Raw genomic sequence first — 25474 nt, 5'->3', positions numbered from 1 at the left:
TCCATACTGACTGGAACAAACTAAGTTAAGGTCCAAACACCAGACAGTTGGATAAAGATGACACATGCAGTGAATTATATTAAACTCCAAGAAATCCAAGAATGCTAGACAATATTTACCTTTTCTAAAAAACTATTTTATGTTTAGTGTAGAATATGAGACACTACTAGGCAAGGCAAGGCAAGTTTATTTGTATAGCACAATTCAACAACAAGGTGATTCAAAGTGCTTTACAGAGACATTAGAAACAAAAACAAATAAAAAGCATGATTTAAAATTGATTAAAACAAGCAAACAAACAAACTAATTAACAAACAAACAAAACAGTATATAAAATCAAAACGGATAAAATCAGAACAGTAGATAAAATCAGTAGTTAAATGTAAGTTTTGAAATTTAAGCTTAACAGTGTGGATTTGGTGCTTTATTCAAATGCAGCTGAGAATAGGTGAGTCTTCAACCTGGATTTAAATAAACTGAGTGTTTCAGCTGATCTGAGGCTTTCTGGGAGTTTGTTCGAGGTATATGGAGCATAAAAGCTGAATGCAGCTTCTCCGTGTCTGGTTCTGACTCTGGGAACTGATAAAAGACCAGATCCAGATGACCTGAGGGATCTGGAAGGTTCATACTGGGTCAGGAGGTCACTGATGTATTTTAGTCCTAAACCATTCAGAGCTTTATAGACCAGCATCATAACTTTAAAGTCTATCCTCTGACGGACAGGCAGCCAGTGTAAGGACCTCAGAGCTGGACTGATGTGGTCCACTTTTTTGGTCTTAGTGAGGACTCGAGCAGCAGAGTTCTGAATGAGCTGTAGTTGTCTGACTGATTTTTTAGGTAGACCTGTAAAGATGCTGTTACAGTAGTCAAGCCTACTAAAGATGAATGCATGGACTAGTTTTTCCAGGTCCTGTTGAGACATCAGATCTTTTATCCTTGATATATTCTTGAGGTGATAGTAAGCTGACTTTGTTATTGTCTTAATGTGTTTTTCTAAGTTTAGGTCTGCATCCATCACTACACCCAAATTTCTCGCCTGGTTTGTGGTTTTTAGATGTATAGATTGAAGTTCTCTGGTGACCTGCAATCGTTTTTCTTTGGCGCCAAAGACTATTACCTCAGTTTTGTTTTTGTTTAGCTGTATTACTACTACTGTAATACCATACTAGTGCTCTGCAAGAACAATGTTTACCTTGTCAATATTCTTAAGTTAGTATTTTAGAAATCTGATATTTGCTGATGAACAAAATACACAAAGCACAGGTGAGGCTGTTATTAGTTCTTCAGGTAGTCAGACATGCAGTAGGTGTAGGCTGCTGGGGGATTTCCCATGATGCATTGAGTATTGCTCCTTCAGTCACCGTCCATGCACAATGTGTTTATACACCTTTCTGCATTTAGTTAGTTATTATTCACAGCATGTCTTTTATCCTGTCTTCCTTCTCTCACCCCATGCAATTGCAGCAGATGGCCGCCCATCCCTGAGCCTGGTTCTGCTGGAGGTTTCTTCCTGTTAAAGGGGAGTTTTTCCTTCACACTGCCGCCAACGCGCTGGCTCATAGGGCGTCATATGATTTTTGCGGTTTTCTTTGCTGTATTATTGTAGGGTCTACCTTACAATACAAAGTGCCTTGAGGCAACTGTTGTTGTGATTTGGCACTGTATGAATACAATTTAATTGAAATTAATAAAAATAAAATATTGGAACATTTTAATTCGGACCTGAAAGTCAAAGTTAACCAAATAAGTTATTATAACGTAATTGGTTATAATAACTCTCAGCATTGTTAAAGCTGCTCTCATTAGGACTGTTAATTTTATTTTATTTTTCCAAGTTCACAAAATGGTTTCAGTTACTTTGAATTATTTTTCAAAAGTCTAGTTTTTTTTTTCTTATTTAGCTTTTAGTTAACTACAGCAACATTGGTCTATATACAACAGATATGCTTTTTCCAATTATATTTTATGTTTGTGCTCACAGTGAGAATAAAGCTCATCTTATCCTAAATTGACTCTTCGTTAGACTGGACTGGTTTGAGTTACGTGTATCTAATAAACTTTTTCCCATAAACTGAAAGCATTCAAATTATTTTACAAAACACAAAGGGAGACTGAAACCTCTCCTCATAGTGACCTTCATGAGGTAACAGGTCCAAAGTGGCGACAGGAGCTTCAATATTCTCATTCAAAGTGGCTCATCTCAGAAGTGCGGAAGACCAAACCCGGAAGAGAAAACGACCGCCAGTGCTACCCCTCAGCCTCCTAGTAGACATCAATTTCAAAATCCTACATCCTGAAGTTAGCACATTCAAAAGATTTTCAGAGGACTTAACCTCTGACCTTGAGGCCAAGGTCACTGGAATTTGAACTTGTGTGAGTTTAGTAGATACACCTACGATATCAATTTGAAAATCCTAGGTGTCTTCCTTCTTGAGTTATGGAATTTACAATATTTTCAGGTAGCTTGACCTCTGACCTTTAGCTTGAGGTCAACAAGATTCAAACTCAGGGGAGAGTTTTAGTAGCTGCACTATGGTATCAATTTGAAGCTCCTACATCGCCTCATTTATGAGTTATCGCACTGACAAACTTGAGTGTTCATGCTGCCCGCCCAGCAGGGTGACAACAATATCCTATCAGCCATTTACAGGCGGAGGGGTAAAAATGGTGAGATTTAAAAAAAAAAAGATAATGATAAGATAATATGCCTGAAACCAGAAACAATGGAAAAGAAAATGTTTAGTTAAGTTATACCTTTCATTTTCATTTATTCTTATTTTAATTTGAAGAAGCATATTTATTTATTTGTCCACTTTTATAGCAGGTTTGGTCCTCCATAAGTGGGAGCTGCTGCTTATATGAACTCATGTTTTCACAGCAGGTAACACCTGCTGTTTACAAAAAACAAAAAACAAACTTACTACAAAATATCTCATCAAAAATATTAATATCCACTAAAATAAACATTTAATCTGAAACTCTGGACGATATTAAACATTCAGATGAGTTCACTGTCTTTGGCAGCCATCTGCTCTCCATCCTGCTGACTGCTACAATCAGTCCGAGCCAAAAAATTAGCACCAAGAAAGGAGAAATGATCGGTCAGGCATGAATTCTGTCAGGCACGAATTCAGGGCAGTGAGTGCTGAAACACAAAGACTTCATTGCCCACAATCCTCAGCTCTTCAGGGAGGACGTCAGCTTCCTCCGAGCATCCTTGTGCTTCTTGCGGTACTCCTGTGAACACAGACGGGAAAGCCGAAACATGTTTACTGAATAACTTGAGCCACTTTACGTCTTCACTCCTACATAATTATCAGACTTGGCAAAGACATTTTTATGCACCTACAGATTTGACTTGCATGAAGACAAAGAGTTGTGGTTGGTAATGGAACTGTCTGACAGTGCTCATAAATGCTCCCACGAACAACTTCAAAGAAAATGTTGAACTCATAAACAGTATTTTTTTTAAAGCTCTAATATTTTTATCTAAGTTACTCGTCATAGAGAAAAATTTCTCCACAATCTGTCGCTTCAAAACTTTAAAACACATCTTTCTGCTCCAATTCTGTCTTCTTGATTACTTTCATCCATCACGGGCTAGAACTTTGTGAGATCATGCGGTTAGGACGACAGCTGGGTTCGCTGCTCTTATGGGTTTCTGGGCTGATGCCTTGCCACTGCAGACGTTTCTCACTGCCGCTGTAGCTGGGTTTCAAGATCATTAAGTAGACCACCTGTCAGTGCCTGGTAACCTGTCCAGCATTCATTCTCTCAAGCTATGACAGCTGGAACAGGCTCCAGCACCCCTGCATGCCTGAGCTGGATAAGCACTAAAGAAAATGGATGAATGGACAAACGGGAAGCTTAAGTTTTATTTAGAGAGATCAGGTCTGCTGACACAGAGGTCTAAGCAAGTAATACTGCCAGGTATGAAGTCAAGGAATAAAGGCTTGTTTGCACAAGATGTTCCCGGTGAACAGGCTGTAAGGCCTCTAAGCTCCGTGGCATCACATGTCTGTACAGGGTAGAAGGGTGACCTTAGCACCACAACCTGTGTCTTGTTTACTTTTATTGTCTGAGCCAAAACACAAAGAAGTTGCAATGTGTACCATATGATTTATACTTAGATGACAGTTAGTAAACCAAATAACATCCAGAAGGTGGGTAAGAGGTGTATAAGTCACAACTCTCTCTAACACTGCCTCACTGATTGGCACCTTAAGGTACTCAATTACCAGTATTAGCAGCAGTGGTTTTAAGGGGAGTGTAGATATGTGCCTTTTTTGGTCTAGATGAGAGATTTTACTGGATTTTTTCAGAAAAACTAAAAAAAACCTAGTGTTACAAAAACAGTCTGGCAGTGTAATAAAGTTATGATATGCAATGTATACCACACTCACTGTGAAAGCAAATTGTGGAGCTATGTTTCTCATTAAAAAAAAAATTTAAAAAAATTCTTAAAACCGAAGATTTAGCATCTAACAAGGTTTAACTTCTTGACCGGTTTTAGCAGTGTTCATACAAACTCTGTACCTGTCTGAGTGCACTCCTCCTCTCCTCCCACTGCTCCCTCTGCTCCTCCAACTCAGACACACGCCAGAACGACTTGGGACCATCTAAAGGAGAAAACAGTGTTCAGATCACACATCAGAACCTTTATCAATTAAAAAAAAAAAAAAAAAAAAGCAACAACAAAAATTTGGAAATCTCCACTGACATGACTGCAGATCTAACCAGCTGCTGGATACCAGTTTAATAAGTTCTGTCACCTCTGAGTTTGCAAAAAAATGTACCCACACACATGTTGACTCTCACAGACAGCTAATAAGATAATTTTCTTTTATTTCCTTTGGAATCACCATCCTACCTGTCAGTCTGTCATCATCAGGGTAAAAGAAGAAGAACTCAGTGTGTGACGGCATCACCACTCTGTAAAAACGCAACAAAAACACACAAAAGCTCAGATCATACTGTATTTTCTTTGTATCGATTCAACACACCTTCAATCTCCTGTCTCCTTTCATAACAATCTCACAGTCATATCCACTTCATGCTTTGATTGGTCAGGTGTGTGAAAGCAGCTGTGTTAATGAACCAAAAATAACTGGCAACAATGCTCTCATCTTTCTCATAAATAGTTCCTAATCAAACACAGATTGTTTTTCGTACTCTGTAGTTTTAGCTGTGGTGTTGCCTTGCTCCTCATCTTCCTCCTGCTCATCCTCTTCCTCCTCTGAGCTGCTGTCATGGAAACGTGGGTCTTGATGCCATGACACCTTTGGAGCTTGAATGGCCTCTACCTTGTAGTCGGCTGTTTAGAGAAAAATGAAAAGATTAAAAACAAACAAACAAACCCAAAAACAACAGCATTCATGTATTTGGAAGATTAAGATCAGTTCAGGCTCTACCTACCTGTCTCTTTACTTCCTGTCTCTGTGTCATCTCCAAAGAAGGAAAATTTAAATCCACACAAATCCTCTTTTTCCACACTGGGAACAGAGAGCAGCGGGGCTGACTCTTCCTCCTTCTCTTTACGCTCTTCTTCTTCCTCCTTCTGGTCCCAGTTCATCTTCTCTTCTTGTTGATCCGTCTCATCCTTGCTCTGACCAAACACGGTCTTCAGGTCACCTGACACGTCGTAATAAATCTCTTTAGAAACCTCAGGAAGCTTTTGAGCTTCCTCACGTTTCTTCTTCCTGGCAGCTTTGCTGTGAAGACAACAGATCACAGGTTGAATTTTCTGGTTTCCTGCACATGTGAATGCTAAAAACTTTATTTTATTATTGTAACTTTGCAAAAACCATATTAAACCATTTATTGACATAAATATTGAGTACCGCAAAAAAACAACAACATTACAAACATTGTTAGAATTCAGGTTTAACAGTAAAACCAGTACAATGATGACACACAGAACCATAGTTATGATTGTGTTGCAGTAGGGTGATGTTTCTGCTCAGCTGCAGGTGGAGAGGATGGGCAGAGTGATTCAGGCAGAGGAGGGAAGGCTGAGTGACACTTGAGCATGCCCGAGTTCTTTTTAAGAAGCACACAGCCATTGTGTTGTTTACAGTGTGTGAGCCCAGAAAAATAAAACCCTGATATTCCCTAAATGTAGTCTGTCTGGGTCTGTGCTGAGCTGACTTACAAGTAGTAAAGTCACTCACTGTTATATATTATTTTTACTTAGGTAGTTTCTTGTCAAAGTCTGGCACCTACAATAATAATGATTATCTGACGTATTAAATCCATCTGCTTTGGCAGGGGCGCTGGAGCATATCTCAGCTGTCTTAGGGCGAGAGGCGGAGTACACCCTGGACAGGTCGCCAGTGTGTCGCAGGGCTTGTATTAAATCCACTGCGGAAAATAATATCCAAACAAATGTACTACTTGTTTGACTGAACAGTGTTTGTCAGAAACATCTTCCCGCAAAAAGAAATTTCCATCTCTTACTACTTTTTCTGATCTAGTTTTGAAGTGTTTAGTGGAAACAAATACCATAGAAAGAGTGTAGAACAGCGGTCCCCAACCTTTTTTGTGCCACAGACCGGTTTACATCCGACAATAGGTGTAGTGGATAAACACAACAAAATAAAACCAGTACCGGTACCCAGAAAAAAGAAGATTTATTCATAACACATGGGAAAAGACGGAGTTAATGATAAAAACTATTTAAAAAAGTAAAGATAAAAGCTGATAGAAACCCTGAAAATCATAAATTTCACACCCGAGCATCAACTCTCGCAGCCCGGTACTGGTCCGTGGCCTGGGGGTTGGGGACCGCTGGTGCAGAAGTTTCTACTGGATTTGTCTAAAACAACAAACTACAAAATCCTAGAACTATCCATTAAGCTTAACACAGTGTTAATATAGTTTATTTAGAGAACTTAAGAAAAATAGGTGGAAATTCATGTTTCTGAGCTTGTACCTCTCCTTCTTGACTTCCTCTTTCTTGGTCTCAAATGCAGCATGTTCTTCCTTGCTGGGGTCGTAATGAAGCGCTGACACATCTCTGCAAACACACAGTCACACAGCTTTAAGTTTCTTTATTTTCTCCACAGTGAATATGACTTGTTCCAGTTCAGAAGCTGTGTGAAGCTCACTTGAACTTCTTGGCTTTGCCAGCAGTCTTGCTGCTGCAGTGTTGTTGGCCAAGAACACTCTGCAGAATAGACAGGGTCTTCTTCTTCTCTTCCTCCAAATCCTCATCATCTTCCACCAGGGTTTTCTTTGTCTCTGAATCACAAACACGTAACAAATAATTCTTAGAATCGAAGATAAAGAAGTGTGCATGACGTACAACATAAAGAGGTTGTGTTACAGCACAACTAAACTGGTAAAACCTTTCTGCTTTCAAACAGAAAATTAGCTTGACTGTTTTGTTAATAAAAAATATTTTATCTATAACATCTGTGTAATTTCAGGCCAGCTGGTGATGCTTTAATAGACTGATGATATTTTCCATATTTCAAAAGGATTTATGTAGCTTCAGAAAATAAAAGCACACCAAGGTCCATAATATCTTATAGGAAGAAATTAATGGTAGTTGTGTTATGCTGTAAATAACCTGGTCCGGAGCACATAAAAAAAAAAAACACGGGGTTTCTCCATCTTGATCTACTTTCCTGCATTTACCAGCTACTGTACCTGCATTCACAGTCTCACCTGCATCCTCCTCTTTAACCTCTTCATCCTCCTCCAGAAAGCGAGAGTCCATCCGGAAACGCTCATCTGTCCCGAAGCGAGACTGCAGCGCCATCAGCTGAGCAAAAAACAACAAACCAATATTTAGTGCGAAGTTTCGAGTTTGCACAAGTCCACGGTTGAGCTAAAACATTATGACCACCTCTGTGCAACAGTGTGGAACTTCTTTTCTCACCTTCTGTCCCGCTTGACCCTCAAACTGAGGCTTGATGTCAAACCTGCTGCCATCCTCCTCATCTTCATCGTCACTGCCGCCAAACAGCTGAGGGCCCGATGACTTCAGACGCATCTGAAACACACAAATGCAAAGTTAAAAAACAGCCCGTTTAGAGCCACATTATCACGATCAGTTAAGATGTCTACTGATAATAACCATCTTTGGTGAAATAAAGGTGGATGAATGCAGCTTTAAATTCTTATATTCCAGTTCAGAGACCTTAGCTCAGCACTCACTCACCTCTGCTTTTACTTTGACACTTTTATTTGCTGTGGCTTCATCACCAGTGGCCTCATCCTCTGATTGGCCGTCCTGGAAGAGTGTCTTCCTTGATGCTAAGACCTCTGAGTCCATCCTCTGCTGATCTCCATCGTCATTACCATCATCTTCTTCATCGTCAGAGCCAAATACGATGTGTTTCCCTGCTCCTGCCACGGGAGCATCCTAATGAAGAAACAGCGTTTTATCATTATCAGTAATTATTATTAATAAATAATACGAATTGTGTCATAAGAAAATCTGAAGCCTTCAGCACACAAAGAGGACTAAAGTTTTATTGAAACTTTTCTGCCTGCTTTTAAAGGTAGTGAGGAATATGTAGATATACTTGACATGTTTTTAGGTTCTTAATATCAGAAAAAAATATATATTTAAAAACAAACAAACAATCAAACCATGAAATTTTACATTAATAATGAAAAATTATAATTCTGTGTTCTGTCCTACAGATTAGTTTGTTTGTTTGTTTGTTTTCCAAAGAAACATCAATCAAAAACCCTTCCAAACCTCAAGTACTGCTTTGATTTTATTAACTAGGTTAAAATAATTCCAAACTAATCAGTTTATTACAATAACAATCTTATAAACACGCTGCGCTCTCACCAGGTTGGCTAGTGCTCCCTGGATGAGTTTTTTATGTTCTTCGGCCTCTTTCTGTCGTTGCTGTACAGCAGCCAGCCTCCTCATGTTGGCCTGTCTCTGCCGCTCCTCTTCCTCCTCAACTCCTAATGCCATCCGGGGGAGTGCCAGCTCTTCCTCCTCCTCTTCCTCACTGGTGGAGGTTTCCCTGTTCAAAGCTGCTTTCACACCCCCTTTAGCAGAAATGACCTGCGGCTCATTCTTATCCTTTCCAGATGAGCTGCAGGATGAAGGTGAAGCCTTGCCTGCAGATTTAACATTTACAACAATCTGACTGGAGTTCACCCTCCCCTGCTTCACTTCCTCCTCCTCTTCTTCACTGCTAGACGAAGACTCAGTCTCAGCCTTTTCTGTGTTTACACAAACTTTAGTTGTAACCTTTTTTAAAACATCAGGAGGAACCATGTCTTTTATAATCTTTCCTTTTTCCTCCTCCTCCTCATCACTCTCATCTTCATCATCACCATCATCACTCTCATCTTCTTCATCTTCATCATCACCATCATCACTCTCATCTTCTTCTTCATCATCATCATCACCATCATCACTCTCATCTTCTTCATCATCATCATCACCATCATCACTCTCATCTTCTTCTTCTTCTTCTTCATCGTCATCCTCTTCTTGCTCACTGCTGTCTGAAATCTTAGTTTCTGCATGATTCTGGTCTCTTACGCTTGTGATGGTTTTGCTGTCTGTTTCTTTGTGAACCAGTTGTGTAGAATCAGCGTTCATCTTCTGTTTTTTAACCTCTCTTCCTCTTCCATCGTCCTCCTCCTCGTCTTCCGATACCTCATTCAATGCTTTTGTGCCCTGGAAGGCAGGCAGTGGTGCTGACGTGACAGCTTGTCTTTTCCTCTTTTTCTTCTTCTGTTCATCCTCGCTGCTGTCGTCCTCCATTATCATGGCGAGGATCTCTTCAGGCGTGGAGCCTTTCTTTGGAGCAGGTTGCTCTGCAGGAAAAGACGGGAAAAGCGTTTCTTGTTCTAGTCCAGCTCCGAGGAAGCTGGGAGCTACAGTCTTTGAGTTCTGCTGGGCCGCCTCAGCTAGCCTCTGCAGGTCAGCCAGGGAGATCTCCAGATGGGTGATATTAGAAAACATGGCTTCATAATCAGAGTCTGAACATGAATCTACCGAGTCTACTTCATCACCCTCATCTTCCTCATCCCTATCTGATTCTGATGAGGACGGCCTTACGACAGGGAGGTCACGAGTTTTCTTATTTAGCTTCTGTTCACTAGAATCCCTCTTTTGCTGCACGCAGGACGGTTTTCTAGAAGTAAGGTGTTCTTCATCATCTGTTGATCCGTCCTCTTCCTCTTGCTCTCCAGCTTTTCTCTTCTTCTTTGTTTTTCTCTTCTTGTCTGTGTTGTTTCCTGAGAGGTGCTCTGCTGTTGGGGGAGTATGTTTCTCCTGACATTTAGCAGGAGGAGGTTTCCTCGATGCAAAGAGTTCATCTGTGTCAGCAGAGTCGTAGTCATCCTTGTCTTGATCACCTGGAATCACAAAGAGGAAAACCTGCTATTCCAAAGATCAATTTTTTTTTCTGGGATGGAGAAAATGACAATGATTCACTTATATTTAATTCTATTATTTTTACTGTAGTGACTTTTGACATAATTTGGTACTGATCAGCGTCACTCAATGAAAGAACATCCCTGATATCATGGTTTGAATAAAGCTAATACTGCACTCTTCCCTAGAAATCTGCATCCACACACGCACTACATAGAATTAGCAGTCAATGTGGCACAAAAATCCACAAATAAAAATCAGGTTACTTGATGTAATCTGTTTAAGAATTTGGCATCTTTTCTGCTCGTCAAAGTACAAATAAAATCATACAAAATGAAACCTGTGGCTTTCATGGTTACTTCAGTACAACAGAATCCTGTGTGAGAAGTCTTTGTTATTGCATTTTTGCACACGTGAACCTACATGTGCATTTGAAAGTAAAATGAATAAGCAGCCATAAAGTTAAACTCATCACTTAGGTAGAATTGTAAACATAAACAATGACAAATTTGAATTTTTAAAATGCGCAAACTGCCTGTTTCAAACACATCTGTTACCTATGCATGCAGATTTTGCTAAGAAGTCATATCCAACCACTTCCAGATTATCCTCCTCCACCTCCTGCTGCTGTGGTGTAACATGGGAGGTCTGCTGAGCTGCCACCAGCCTGCGGATTTCCTCTTCTGAGTCGGCATCGTTGTCAGTAAAGCGTGTCCACTTCTTCTGTGCCAGTCTGTGGTTGTTTTGTTTTTCAAATCCGTTGGTGAGCTGATGACCCTCAGTGCGATTGACAGAGTTGACAGGGTGTTCAAATCTAAGGTAAATCAACAAAAGGAAGGGACACTAAATATTCAGAAACTGGTATTCCAAAAACCCAGAAACCATGAATCAGAACGGATTATTGAAAGCTTGCAAAGCTCTAGGAACATCAGGAAATCTGATAGGAACCTTTGAGAATTAAACAAAAATGGAAATATGGAATGTCAGGAACAAGTGTGGACTTCTAACAAGTTCAGAAACCAGGTGGCTTGAAGAACACAATAAATCCATTAGAGGTTTTAGTCATTAAAAAAAAAAGTTATCTTAACTCCAGAAATAAATATGTCAGAATCACTTGTACCAGTAGATATCCCTCATAATTCCAAAGCTAACACCTGGGCATCCCAGAAATTACAGAAAATGTCCAGGAGGCAAAGTGGATCGAGGAAGGAAAATCTAAAATCCCAGAGGCCCTCGGAGACAGAAACCAACTGAGACCTTGTGGATTAACCAAATCAAACCTGGTTTACTTGAATAGTCTGAAAAGGTCACATGGATACCTGGTTCTGCCAGAAACATTGTCTGTCCGACTCTTCTTGGGTCTCCATGGCTCACATGGGGGGAACTCTCCCCGCCTCTTCTTACTGATTTCGTCATCCCCACCCTGGACCTCCCAGGTGAGCTGGGTCACAGGTGTGGCCTCATCAGGGATGGTGTTTCGGTCCAGTTTGCGAATATTGTGGCTGTATTTTGATGGGTCGTACTTCAGGTTTCGAGATTTGCTGCCTTTCTGACTTCTGAGCTGCAAGATGGGGAGGACCCGTCCAAATTTACTGACCACCCAGTCCTGAAACCAGAGGACAGTCAACACCAACCTTAAACCCTTAAAACTAAAATGTAATAATTTATGTTAAGGGGATTCAATTTTTAAAAGAATTGGTTTCCACATTGTGACTACATGACCCCACAAGAGAGCAAGTGCATTCGTTATAATCATGTCTTGAGGGAAAGAGTATGACTAGACCTTGTGTCCTGGGATTTCGGTCCCCGGAACCGCAGCCTTCATGGTGAAGTTGTCCACACCAGCTTTACTCAGTGAGTCCAGAAGCTTCTGTCTCTTGTCCTCAGCTGCAGGCTGTTGGAGATGCTGCTCTACTGACTCCTGCCGCTCCTGAGCCAGCCTATGACACAGTCAATACAGAGCTTTTAGCTCTCAAGCTAATAGATAGGAATAATTTTCTACAGGTACAGAGATCAAATTTTTAAGATTGGTGAACATACGGTAAAATCCAGAATTTTCAAACCAGACAATCAACAGTTGTGAGCCTTGATATTAAAGTCTGAGTTAAAAAAAAATCACCCCCCTAATAATTCAATAATAATTTCCACTTTTCTGTCAGTGTTAGATTTACATGGCGCGATCGACGTGGTTGTACCTGTGCAGGAAACTCTCTTTTGCTATTTCAATCTGCAGAGTTCCCCCTTTCCATTTAGACTTGTTTAGCACTGTCAGGCCTGCAGAGGAAACACACCAATCTCATAATGCAACAGTTTTTTTTTAATGTTAGTTTAGAAAGCAGACTGTAGAAAATTTACTCAATGGTGCAAACAACACAAACATAATTCTCACTGAAAGTGTTAACTACATGTTTAGATGAAGGGTTCCTTCAGTTTGGCGGATGAGGCGTCCCACTAACAGTGTGAATGAATATTAGTTACATAAGTTAGTTAACCCTGTGAGGTCTAAGTCATCACTGGTGACAACTCCAACCCTATGCTCACAGAATATGTTTGTTTTCTCCAAGGTTTTGGTAAATATAAAACAAACAAAAAAATAATTCTCACTGACACACATAAGAAATTATTTACTTTTTCCCCTCAAAATAGTCATCTGTGCTTCTCTCAATTCTTATTTAGACTTAAATATACTGTAACTACGCTTCTTATTCCTGGTTTTTGTATATATTGCTTTTGTTGTGTTGTATTTGTGTTATGCACCTTGGAGCATAACATCCATCCATCCATCCATTTGCTTCCGCTTATCCTTTTCAGGGTTGCGGACGGCGCTGGAGCCTATCCCAGCTGTCTTAGGGCGAGAGGCAGGGTATACCCTGGACAGGTCGCCAGTGTGTCGCAGGGCTAACACATATACACAGACAACCATTTGTACTCACATTCACTCCCGCATTCACGCCTGTGGACAATTTAGAGTCTCCAATTAACCTAACCCCACTTACTTAGTGGGGATGACAACCCTTAAATCCTAAAACACATGTTTGGGGTTGTCACTGATAATGACTTAGACCTCGGGGTTAAATCTGAGGATTTTCAGCGGCAGCTATGGTCACTTACATTTCTTCAGGTCGGCATCTGAAATATTGATGTTGACATAGCCAAAGGTTTTAAAGGGAACACCTGCAGGAGGAACAATAAGATTATCAAGATGTAAGAATTCATAATGAACAAAACATAATGATCATAAATCTATTTTCGATTATGCTTTTTCTGATTAATTTTTATTGTCCCTGACCAAAAAAATAAAAAAGTAAACTAAACTTTCACAGTTGTATTGAAAATCTTTTTAATGTTCAGAGCAGCCCTGACATCTTGTATTTAAGCATCACTTGTAAATAAAGTTGTATAATTTGTGGAGTGTGAGAACAACAGCTAAAGATTTTTCAATGCAAATTAGATGTAAATAAGTTCAAACTTTAAGTATGTTTTCTTGTTTTAAATAGAAATGCACAGTAAAATAAGAAAATGCTTTAGAGTTTAGTTTTCTTTGGATTTTAACTTTTAACAAATAAAGTTATACATAAATGAATGCTGCTGGTTCGTTAATATCAGATGCCTTCCAATACAACAATTGCACAAGTACCTGATAGTGACAGTGCTGAATGTGAAAGGTGATTTCAATAAAATTAGATAAACAGAATTTAAACATCGTTACTGTCACCATTCTGGCTGTCAAAGTGTGTCAGTGTATACTGGATTCCTCACCCTCTGGGTCTTTCCTGGTCCGGAGCTCCACATCCTCAACGGCTCCAAACTTTCCAAATCGATCCTTCAGATCCTTCTCAGTGACCGTGTGGCTTAACCCACCGACGTACAGTCGCCGCATTGCTGTGACTGTAAGTATAAGGTGGCTACACTTTAAAAAGCTTTGTAAATTGATGTTCAGCTGATCTACCAGGCATAGTAAGTACACTATCACTACCTCGCATATTTTACACATTTATAAATACTGCATACATAACCATTTGTAAAACATGCAGGAAAGTCATACAAAAAATAGATTCATATTCAAACAAAAAGCGAAAAGCAAAATGCTTCTCATAAATCTACAGATACTCTCACTGCTCGCATGAAAGATCAGGCCAGATGAGATCTGCTCGTCTGTACGGTTCTGAATTGTGTTTTACTGTTTCTAATATTGTGTCCACTCCATTGCACTGCACATTGTGCGTCTCAGTATAATACAGCACAATCCAACGAAATTACAAACCAAAGACTTCATAATAACTTTAAAGCCGAAACACCTTTTAAAGCAGCGTCCAAAATGAATAAACTTAAGAGGACTGGACTGAGAGCAGAGCCTCAGGTTTTAGCTGTAAGCAACTGAGTGGATCCAGTAAATCCATTTCAGCCTGGAGGAACTCCAGAAATAGAGCATAACATAAATCACAGAGCATCTACTACATATATGATCTCTAAGTGAGTCGATTTATAACTACTCTTATTTGTTATCGCGAGCATTTTTACATAAAAAGTCCGAAAAGCTACAAATGTTTACCTCACATGTATCCAGCTGGTGTTACCACAATTTCTGTCCGGAGCTGAGGTCCTGCAGATAAATCCGTCCGTAACATTTTTCTCGGGAACCACCCAAATGTTCCGTAGACTCAACGGTGGTTTAAAAATGAATAAATAAACGAACTCGCTGCTAAGGGATGCCGGTACATTTTTTAATTATAAAAGTGTTTACTTAAGAAAGCTAATTAACATATAATTGTTATATTCCATTTTATTGATAAAGGAGAAAAAATAATACACACTAGGTACAGCTGCGGATTTCCATTATTTCTACGTGGGGTGAAGGAGTCACCCAAATTCCTGGTGGGCTATGATTTTGTGGCTCATTTGCGATGATAAAACACTTATATTTACTTTAAAATGCAAACATGTATACAACAGTAGTATTTGTTTTAACAGAGCCATAGTGCTGGCGTGACTGTTATTCAAGGAGGCAATTTCTTCCCCCCTCGGATTTTAGAAAAGTGGTAGAATCCAGAGGGCGCGAGTTTCCGAAGTGCTCGGTTCCATCTGCTAAGAAACGGAAAACAAACAGGTAAATACAGATAATCATTACTTAATAATGGCAGAACTCTTTTATATCAGCTACTGAAATAGAACTGTGAATTGTTAAAAACACTTCTTCTTCACAACGGAAACAGCTGTGGAAAGTTAGCTCGAAAGTTTGTCTGTTGTTGTTAACGTTGTTGTTATTTTTATAGTATCTCGTTAGCCGGGATTTACTGGTTCAACTAATGAAAGCGTAACCACTTTGACACCTTTTTTCTTAACTGGTGCGTTTATAGTTTAAAACTCTCGAAAAAGCACCTCTTCAGTGGTGCTGTGTTCACTTTTCACCGTTTCAGTAAATTCGTCTGACTAAAGTTAATTGAAAGGGAGAGGATAAAATAAGGAGTTTCACCAGTGTCAAATAAAGAGAGATTAATTTTGAATTCAAATGCAAAGCTACCCTATTAGTCCAAGCGTCATGGATTCCTATCACTTCACTCTGCAAAGCTGGATTAACCTAAACTGGAACAAGCACCCATGACGAGAGAGTTAAGAGAAGGAAAGTAGGGTTGTTTGTGGTAAAACAGTGATTCTCTGTTAGAGTCAAAACCATTTCTTTATTGCATCCAATAATTAGTATAAAATTATTGGTTGATTAGATTATTAACTGATATTAAATGAAAATTAGCAATGTCTGTAATATAATGAAGTTGATCCAACTTTTCAGATTGAAAATATATAATTCCTCTAAGTACAATTTTTTTTTCTTTCTTTTCTTTTCCTGTAGATTTGTGGTTTTAATCTGTAAATTTCAAATTGATACTTTTTTATAAGTTCTAAAGTTGTGCTGGCAAACTAATATGCGTGTCTTTGTTTTAACTAAATCATTTGATTTTTATCCTTCAAGATGGAGAAGATGAGTGATGAGAACACCGAGGAGGTGAAGGTGCTTGAGTCTGAGATCGAGCGTCTTCAAGCTGAAGTTGAATCGCTGCAGCACCAACAACAGGAAATCAATAAGGACATAACGTTCCACTACAGCCAACAAATGGAAAATGCTCTGTGAGTTTTAATTTTTGTTCTGCATTTTGCGAAATCTGTCTATAGCTTTACATCATAAATTATTTGGCTTCACAGAGTGTTCATGTGCGGGCAGAGACAAGAAGGAGGGAAGGAGATGGTGATGTCCAGACTCAAAGAGGAGCTGGAGGAGCTGGAGGAGGATGTGAAACTGCAGACAGAAATTAATGGCATCACTTTGAACAGCTGCACCACAAAGACTCTACAAAACAGTAAGAGCAGGGTCTCAAACCACAGTCTTCACTGCCATCTGACCTGTTATGTATTAAATAGAGGATTAAGATTCCATCAGAATATAAATCTGATGCATCTTAATTATTTATGTCATTTAGTGTTTTCATTTGTTCCCTGTGTAGTTTAGTATATAATGTATTTTTATTTTATTTTTTGTTGTTTGATTTGTTTTTGTTTGTTTTTTCCCATTATCTGCAAGGTTTTGATGAGCTAAACAATATTCATTTGGTTTGTGCCTGCATGATTGACACTGATCAAAAACTTATATGTGACTGTATGCCAAAAAAGACAGGCTTCTACCATGAATGTAAATAATACATGAACAACATTCTTTTGGAACACAATGCACTGTAGGCTTTAAGGTCCCTTTAGTGGATTTTGGTATGAAATGATAGATCTAAAAATAATTGCATTTGTGTATGTTAGGTGGCAGAAAGCTGGTTCAGCAGCTCTCTTTGTCGGGTAACTGCTCTGAACTGGTCTTCCAGGTCGAGTTTCAGCTTTCCGAGATCAAGGTGAGTTGTTATATTTCCTTCCGTTTTTGTTTATGGATTATAGTTTTCCTCCAGTCTGAAACTGTTCATTGAACTCTTGCTTTGATTTTTGCAAGTACTTTTCAGCTTATTTTATCTTGTGTCCATATTTCTAACCCATCTAGTGTCAGATTTTCTGTTTTTTAACCTATTATTATTATTATTATTATTATTATTATTATTGTGTAACCATATATGTAGCTGTCACTGTGACCCAGACTTGGTGTTTAAGTCCAGTTGAGTCTGCATGTTGTAGATATGTTGGCTCAGATACTCAAAATCTCAGTCTTAATAAAACTTACCGGTATTATTTTAAAAATTAACTAAAATCGTGGCTTTAGCTTGGGACTGTATCGATTATTAGTTGTTATTGTTATAGGCTATTATTATTATTAGTATTCACATGTATCTCTACTTGTCTTATGCACAATCTGTTTAAGGTTTTGATCATACAAAGACTGGTGTTGCCTTAATCTTACTCCACTTTAATTTGCGACAGATGAAATTTGTTTCAATCTTTAACTAAAGTAGAAAATAAGGTATATAAACATTCTCAGAGACAAAAACCATACTGAATTCTTTCTGGAGTGCTGTGTCCAGCCAGCAGAGGGTGACAAAGCCATGTGCCTTAGTGTTTCACTGATGAGTGGTGTTGTTTTACAATTCTTGTGATGATGTCTGATATTCAGTAACAATAATAAAACTATGATTATGATATTCACCAGTAGCTTACTTGGGAAATGTTAACATGTTTTAAAAGGCTGCAGGTGCCTGAACACAGTATCCTCCTAAATGATTTGTAACTTGCAAAAATGGCTAAATCAGGTGTATATTTATTTTCAAAATTGTGAACGTAACCGAACACACGAGGACAACTTTCAGCACTTGGAGCTCTTTCAGGCTACATTTGTATCTGTAACAAAAAAGTTCTGAAGTTTTATATCCTACTTCATATCTAGGTGTGTTAGAATCCCGTTTTTGACTGTCACATAAAAAAAAAAAAGACAATTCAACATCAGCTAATAGTGTAAATGTAAAGTTAACAGTAATTTTTAATTTATTGTGCAGTATAATGACCAATAAACCAGCTTCATGTTGGTCCAGAAGTCTTCTGGTTTTAATTTTAGCTCATTTGGCCACCAGTGAAGCTGGGCTTTAGGAATAATGTATATAAGCTGTTTCGTGAAGTCATTTAAGATGCAGATTTTACCAATACCTTTTGACACAAGTAACTCAGTAAAGACTTTAATTGTTTGTTTTCTGGTTTTAATTCTAGCTGCACTGACTATTAGAGCAAGCAGATGGTTTTATTTAAAGCTTTTCTCCTGCATGGCTCACAAAATGTTATTAAAATTACAATTAGCCAAAGGGTTTTAACTTGTTTTAATGAGAATAGTACTTGTTTTGTTGATTTGAAACCATCTCTTCTTACCCTTAATTGTAGTTTAATGTTTACTGACCTTTTTATTGCACCTTAATGTGGACTAGCACAACTTCCAGTAACCTTAAATTGTTTTGTTTGTTGTAACACATTGAAACCAACCATGAGCGTATCTCCATATATATATATGGCTTTTCCTGAAAATATTTTCCCCAATTTAATAAGGCTAAATGATCAGTTTTGTTTTGCTTCTCACATTCAGGGAACTGAAAAACAGGCTTAATTTGTTAAGCTATTATGTGTCACCACTCATCTGCCCATTGTTTATTACCCACATTTTGCTCCTGATCACATTAACCATGATGAAAAGATATGGTGAAAGTGTAGCTTAGAAACTTTACTGATTATATATCAGTTATATAATACAATATATATAGTCCAGACACTGAACTGTAAATGCTTACTCAGCTGTTTGAATCTGTAAGAGAAATGAAACCAGTTTAACTCAAGAATAATTATATAATAGAGATTAAAATTCAAGAGGAAATTTGAGTTCAGTCACTTCTGTTGTATTGTTTTGCTTTGCTTTTGTGAGTTCTTATAATTGGATAATAGTGAAATCCAAAGGGCCATGCATGACATGTCAGCGTGACATTCTCTTAATCTGACAAAGTATTTAAAGCAGAGCAACACAGATGGGTGAAACTGGTCACTGTAAATAAAGTGACTCATTGTGCTATAACTGAATAATGGATTGTGTGTTATTTCCTGCAGGACAGTGAGAGATCAAAGAGGACCATCGGCGATCTGAATGTGGTGCTTGATTCAAGTGACCTGCAAAACTTCAGCAGCTTCTTGTCAAGGTGAATGAATTAACAGTTAACCTGTGTTCTAAAGAACTGTACTCAAAAGCAGAGCTGTTCACTTCAGGAAGAGCAAAACATGAAGAATCATTTAAATATTGAGTAAGTGGCATGTTTTTGGACAGACATTTCTTAAAGACATTTATAGTGTTCCACCTGGTTGGTCACATAGAAAGTGACAGAAAAAGTAATGTAATGGATGAAAAATTAGGTCTAAATAGACAAATACACATGTTCCTTAACCTGCATACCTTTGGCCAATTACTGTGGTCAGTTTCTCATTTATTTACACTCTGTCTGTCTGTCTGGTCCAGCTCCACATGTTTAATATTGGTTGTTATCCCTGTCAGAATGAAGCTGCCTGTATAATTTAACTGAAGTGCTTTTTAAAGTAGATGAAATTGTCACACAGCAAACATCTCTCTTCAGGCCGAACCTTCTCACTCACACTTACTCATTCTTGGTCTCACAAATGGCAAGCCTTTCCAAAGACAAACAGCACAGGTGTTACTCATTACATTTATAAAGGCTGGATTCCTTCTAGGTGTGTTGCATACTGGCACAAACACCTGTAAATGGAGCAGAGCCATCTATAATATTAATTACACCCACTCTTTTCCTGCTGTGACTGTCCAATGTATCTGAGCTGAATCTGGTCTTATTATAGGTTTACTCAGTGATGCTTGGAGCTTTAGTCACTGTTTTTCCCCAGCAGGTGCTTTTTACACAGCAAGAAAAAAATGTTAATTGCTATCAAACCCACTGGGTTGCAAATTATATTTCTGTCTAGAATCCCCATTTAACCTTTAATAAGGTTTCTTCTTGTCTTTAAGTAATGTTCCACCCTTATTGTCTTCTACCAGCTGAGAAGTTCAGGTTTATATTGTAGGGTAAAGACCCAACAATATTAGAGGGAACACCCTAAGAATCCCACTGTCACCAAGTGCTTCCCTGATGGTAAAGGAGAAACCTTTTAACAGGAAGAAACGTCCAGCAGAACCGGGCTCAGGGAGGGCCATCCATCTGCCATGAGGGGAAAGAAAAGAGAGCCGAGGGAGAGAGTCAGAGTTTAATCATTACTAATGCTGGTTTAAACCTCTAAATGCAATAGTGATGATTAAACACATGGAAAGAAAATTGTTGAGTGAAGAAGAAATACTCAGTGCATCATTGGAAGCACCCAGCAACCAAAATCTATTGCAACATAACTAAGAGATGGTCTTGGGTTATCTGGTCTAACCCTTACTGTAAGCTTTATCATAAAAGAAAGTTTTAACCTAATCTTAAAAGTATACATAGTGTCTCTCTCAAATCCAAACTGGGAGCTGGTTCCACAGGAAATGGACCTGATACCTGAAAGCTCTGCCTCCCAGTCTACTTTTAGAAACTCTAGGAACCACAAGTAAACCTGTAGTCTGAAGCTAAGTGCTTTTTTGGAATAATCTAATACTGTTAATATATGACAGGGCTTGATCATGCAGAATTTAAGTTCAGGATTTAACAGTAGGCCAGTGAAGAGAAGCTAATATGGACTGTGGAAAAGGTTTAACACCATGGTCTAGTGAAACTTTTGGTTTTGCTTGTGTGTTTAACAAGAGAAGTGCATGTTTCTTTAAAAACTATAGCTAGTAAGTAAATGACAAGTTATTAACAGTGCCTACGCACATATTTGTGCGTAAATCAAGCGCATGAACAAATCAGGATTTATTAGTATGTTCATGCCTGAATTTGTTCGTACTCTAACACTCAAACAAATTTAGAGGGTTTTTGTGGCCAGGCAGGTGGTTGTGGTTCAAATATCTCACTGTTTCAGTCTGCAAATACCAAAGTGCCCTTAAGCAAGATACAGAACTCAGAATTGCTTCCCATGCATTCATCAGAGTGTGAATGTTGTGTGGGTGAATGAGACGTGGTATATAAAGTGCTTTAAGTACACAGTAAAGTAGAAAAAGAGTAGAAAAGTGTTATAGAACCAGTCCGATTGCCATTTACCACAAATGATGGCCACAAGTCTTTAAAATGAGTACAATATACAATATACAATCAATATAATTTTTTTTAAAAAGTACTACTAATAGTAATATTAAATATTTTTATTATTATATCTTATTATTTCTTAGATTATTGATTGTTTTCCTAAACACCATAAGCCACCATATGTACAGAATTGCAATCAAATAAATAAAAAATATAATTGCATGTAAGCAAAACAAAATCGTAAATGTAGTCACAAGGTAGTTTTTAACCTTGTGATTTAAACCAATTCCACCACTTTCTCTACTTCATCTTGAAGGAAACGGGTATGCAGATATTAATTTATACACAAGTTGGTAAGAACAAATAGGCTGGTGCACACATTTCACAAATCCAACAGTAAATGTGTTTTGTGCTGGATAAGTACATTCCCACAAATACTATTTATTTCTATTTCTTCATTTCTTTTTTAATTCCATTGAATCTCCTGCTGTGCTCTGAGTGAACTAGATTATTGTTGCGTGCACCAAAGTGGTGCATTTTAATGGAGGAAAAGGTTAGGAGACCCTACCCCCTAATAACTAGTGTTGCCCCCTTTGGCTGATATAACTTCAGCGAGACGCCTTTTGTAGCCTTTTACCAGTCTCTGACATCAATCAGAAGAAAGTTTGCCCCACTCCTCAACACAGAATTCTCTCAGCTGTGTGATGTTTGAGGGTTTTCTTGCATGTACAGCCCGTTTCAAGTCACCCCACAGCATCTCAATAGGATTAAGATCAGGGCTTTGACTTGGCCATTCCAGGACTATGGATGTCTACTGTTCTGGTGTCCAAATAATTCAATTTTAGACTCATCTGTTCAAAGAACATTATTCCAGAAGTCATGGTCTTTGTCTACGTTCGCTCTGGCAAACTTCAGTCTGGCCTTAATGTTTCTCTTAGAGAGCCAAGGTTTCCTCCTTGCACACCTCCCATGAAAGTCAAACTTGTGTTTTTCTGATAGTAGGGTGATGCACTTTCACATCGACAGTAGCCAGAGCCTGCTGTAGTTCCCATGATGACATTTTAGGATTTTGGATGACTTCTTTGAGCATCTTGTGATCTGCTCTTGGGGAGAATTTGCTTGGACGACCAGACCTGAGCATGGTGGCAGTTGTTTCGAATGTCCTCCACTTGTAAACAATTGATGGTGGTGGAATGGCTGATGTCGAATTCTTTTGAGATCTTTTTAAATCCCTTACCAGACTCATAAGCAGCCACAGTCTTCTTTCTGAGGGCATCAGACAGCTCTTTATATCTCACCATGGCGTTCACTTCAACAGTCAGGAGCACACCAAACTAAATAGGGCAAGGCTCCTTTAAAATCCTGGTTAATGATGTACTGATCATGTGCACCTGACAAGATACACCTGTGTGTGTGATTTTAACCATTTTAAGTGGGATAATAAGTGGGGGTGTCCTAATTTATTCCTCACCAGAAATTGCATTCTTTTAAAATTACATTTCACATAAGGTTTTAGAAAGGCTTTTCTTATTTTTTAATTGTTTAGTTATATTATTTGGATCCCTCAGTATCATTAAAATTGATATTAAATATCCACATCTCCAAATATATTTTAAGTATACAGGCTTTCAAAGGGTGTCCTCATTTTCTCACATGACTGTATATTATAGTATTTTGCTGTGCAGACGAGCAGTTTTCTGCTGTAAAATCAAACTGATGTTCTCTTTGTTTGTGGATTATAGACTAAACGTGGTTTTTATATACCCAGGTGCATTTTCTGTCCCTATGACCGCAATCTGCCAGAAAGCGCCTGGTCTGTCAGTGAATCAGCAGCAAAGAGCAGAAGTCTGATATCTGAGGCCAGACCACATCTGGATTGTGTGGCCCAGTCTGAAGAATTTGGCAAACAACAGATGGAAAAATACTTGAGACACTGGTGCCTTGTCAGAAACTCTCTCTGTGTGTGTGTGTGTGTGTGTGTGTGTGTGTGTCTATCCAAATCAGATGGATAATCTTTGTAAAGTCAATGTGGTCTGAACTGTTGAAGATAAATACTGACAGTAGGACCTTTGTTCATTGTATTAAACCAGCGCACATATATTGTTTTCACATTTGTCCCACTGGCTCAGTGAAGTGATCTCTTAACTCTGTTAGTATTAAAAGTAGCACAGCACTTCTCTGTGGCCACCCATGTTTTGATAGTATTCACAGTGATATACAGAATCTCTGCAGTTACTCAAGGCTGTAAAAAGTGCTGAAGGTGAGAAAGATGCTGCGGATTGTCATTATTAGCTAATAATGAGTCATTTTGTATCTGTATTGAGAGCAACTTTCAGGCAGGTGAGGTTATGTGTTGGCAGCTGTACAGCAGGTTACAATACAACTGTTTCAGGCTTTTAAGTCAAGTTTAAATAAATTTGCTATGTAATATCTTGGCGTCTTCAAAACCGAGAGGTTTCTTTGTTTTCGGGGGTAACTGATGTGAAACACTGTTGGTGTTCTGCAGTCTGGGATAGATTTAAAGGACTGGATTTAAAGAAGATTACATCAGACAGACTCTTTTATGGATGTTTGTCGTGTGGAGATCCAGGCCAGCTTATTTATGAACTGTTTTTGACTTCTAGCCTCCAGTGGGGGAAACACCGTCAGGCTGTCAGTGCTGTCTGAAGTGCAGTTTAACTTGTCAGACTGATTGTGTCAGGAAATTGTGCACACTGTGTTGAGGTCATTATAGGAGCAGGAGATATTCATCAGATTTGCCTCTCAAAGACAGATTTGTTTTTTCAACAGCTGTTGCTTTAAAGGTGCAGCAACTGTTATGTCACGTGTGCATCTTTTTGTACAAAATGCATCCAGTAATTTGGAGAACTTTGCATTAATCCTGTAAATCCAAGTCATCATCGGTGATGACCCCAACCATATCCTCCCAGTATGGTTTGTTTTTTGTTTTTTCCTTCCAGATCTTACTTGATAGCAAGCTGATTGGATTTACTACCAGTGTACACAGAATATTTTATAGATTCTTCAGAAGCAGTAGGACTAAATCAGTCAAACTAGGCATTGGTCCCATTCTCCCTCTCTCTTCCTCTCTCTGTCTTTCTGGTCCTCCTCCATTATATGGCAGGGTGCTGCCATGTTTCCATCAGGTCTGTGTGGAATAACATCATCTGGAAATTTAACCCGGCTGCCGTCTAGCCCCGGGCCCCCATGGAAAACTCTGGAAATCCTTTAACTGAATGTCCCAGTTTCACTCAGACAGACCAAAACAAATACTTTTTTTTGCCATTTCTGTTATGACATACAACACATTATATAGAAGTAGGCATTTTTTTTGCAAACTACCTCTTTAGACAATATATTTCTTGTATAAGTATATTTAAATTACAATTAAGATTAATCACCAAGACAGCTTTCTAAAACCTGTTTTTACCTATATAAGTTATAATAATTTGACAACAGTCATTTAAATGGATCTGTCAGGACTCCCTTATTTGTTTAAAGGTTTATCTTGTTGAAAAAGCATATTCTCAGGGCTTTTAAGAGGTTTCCCAATTAGTTAGGTGATATATTTAGAGGGAAATGTTTGGTGTTATGAATGTATTTCATGGCAGGAGAATGTCTTACCTGAGCCTTTACAATCTGCTACAGGCTGAACCGGCCTCATAAAACAATTTTACTGCTGATTAACTTTGACATAAACAGGCTCAAAACAAATGGTAACAACTTGAAGTCTGCAAATAAAACTTGCAAACTCTCCAGCAATATCTGAACTTATAATTGTATATTTTGTCGATTTTATTCAGGTCAATATGGTGTCTAGAGCAGGGCGATATGACCCAAAATATTTATCACGATATACATTAGAAAATTTGCGATAACGATATAACTGACGATATAATTGACACTAGACAAAACACTTTACAACTCCACAACTTTATTAGTGCAAAAAAAACAAACAAAAAACATCAATGTATTTTCACTTAAACAA

The 25474-nt window shown here is 38.5% G+C and overlaps 2 protein-coding genes across 6 annotated transcripts in view; one reads left to right on the top strand and one right to left on the bottom strand.

Annotated features, from left to right (window-relative positions):
* Positions 1 to 77: 77 nt before the first annotated feature.
* On the bottom strand, positions 78 to 15069 carry nol8 (nucleolar protein 8). The gene is made up of 18 exons (XM_086293116.1): positions 14910 to 15069; positions 14117 to 14245; positions 13469 to 13531; positions 12553 to 12631; positions 12141 to 12297; positions 11677 to 11963; positions 10915 to 11171; positions 8807 to 10338; positions 8165 to 8368; positions 7883 to 7996; positions 7669 to 7765; positions 7107 to 7239; positions 6932 to 7015; positions 5416 to 5711; positions 5173 to 5314; positions 4871 to 4932; positions 4537 to 4619; positions 78 to 3237 (listed from the first exon to the last, which is right to left on the bottom strand). The coding sequence occupies exons 2-18, from the start codon at positions 14235 to 14237 to the stop codon at positions 3178 to 3180; spliced, it is 3771 nt and encodes a 1256-aa protein (XP_086149242.1). The 5' UTR covers positions 14238 to 14245; positions 14910 to 15069; the 3' UTR covers positions 78 to 3177.
* A 54-nt stretch (positions 15070 to 15123) lies between these two features.
* cenpp (centromere protein P) overlaps positions 15124 to 25474 on the top strand; it is a 110908-nt gene continuing 100557 nt past the window's right edge. Inside the window, exons 1-7 of one of the 5 annotated variants that reach the window (XM_086293134.1) lie at positions 15124 to 15232; positions 15329 to 15464; positions 16326 to 16480; positions 16556 to 16710; positions 17159 to 17247; positions 19421 to 19509; positions 23255 to 23884. In XM_086293134.1, the coding sequence (XP_086149260.1) occupies positions 16326 to 16480; positions 16556 to 16710; positions 17159 to 17247; positions 19421 to 19509; positions 23255 to 23498 (732 nt within the window). In that variant the 5' untranslated portion in view covers positions 15124 to 15232; positions 15329 to 15464 and the 3' untranslated portion in view covers positions 23499 to 23884. The other 4 variants (XM_086293129.1, XM_086293131.1, XM_086293133.1 and 1 more) reach the window with 4 other exon arrangements.

Source organism: Aulonocara sp. 'chitande type north' Nkhata Bay, linkage group LG5, assembly GCF_057382095.1.
Source record: "Aulonocara sp. 'chitande type north' Nkhata Bay isolate Kocher_YH1m ecotype deep benthic linkage group LG5, A_spYH_male_GT1.1, whole genome shotgun sequence".
NCBI lineage: Eukaryota > Metazoa > Chordata > Actinopteri > Cichliformes > Cichlidae > Aulonocara > Aulonocara sp. 'chitande type north' Nkhata Bay.
This window is presented reverse-complemented; position numbering and strand designations above follow the sequence as displayed.

Bases quoted from the DNA above. Each gene is read 5' to 3' on its own strand.
- nol8 (XM_086293116.1), bottom strand. From the start codon at position 14,237: ATGCGGCGACTGTACGTCGGTGGGTTAAGCCACACGGTCACTGAGAAG. The intron at 7,997-8,164 runs GTGAGTGAGTGC...TGTGTGTTTCAG, and splicing joins GTGTCAAAGTAAAAGCAGAG to ATGCGTCTGAAGTCATCGGG. The intron at 4,620-4,870 runs GTAGGATGGTGA...TTTCTCCTTTAG, and splicing joins TGATGATGACAGACTGACAG to ATGGTCCCAAGTCGTTCTGG.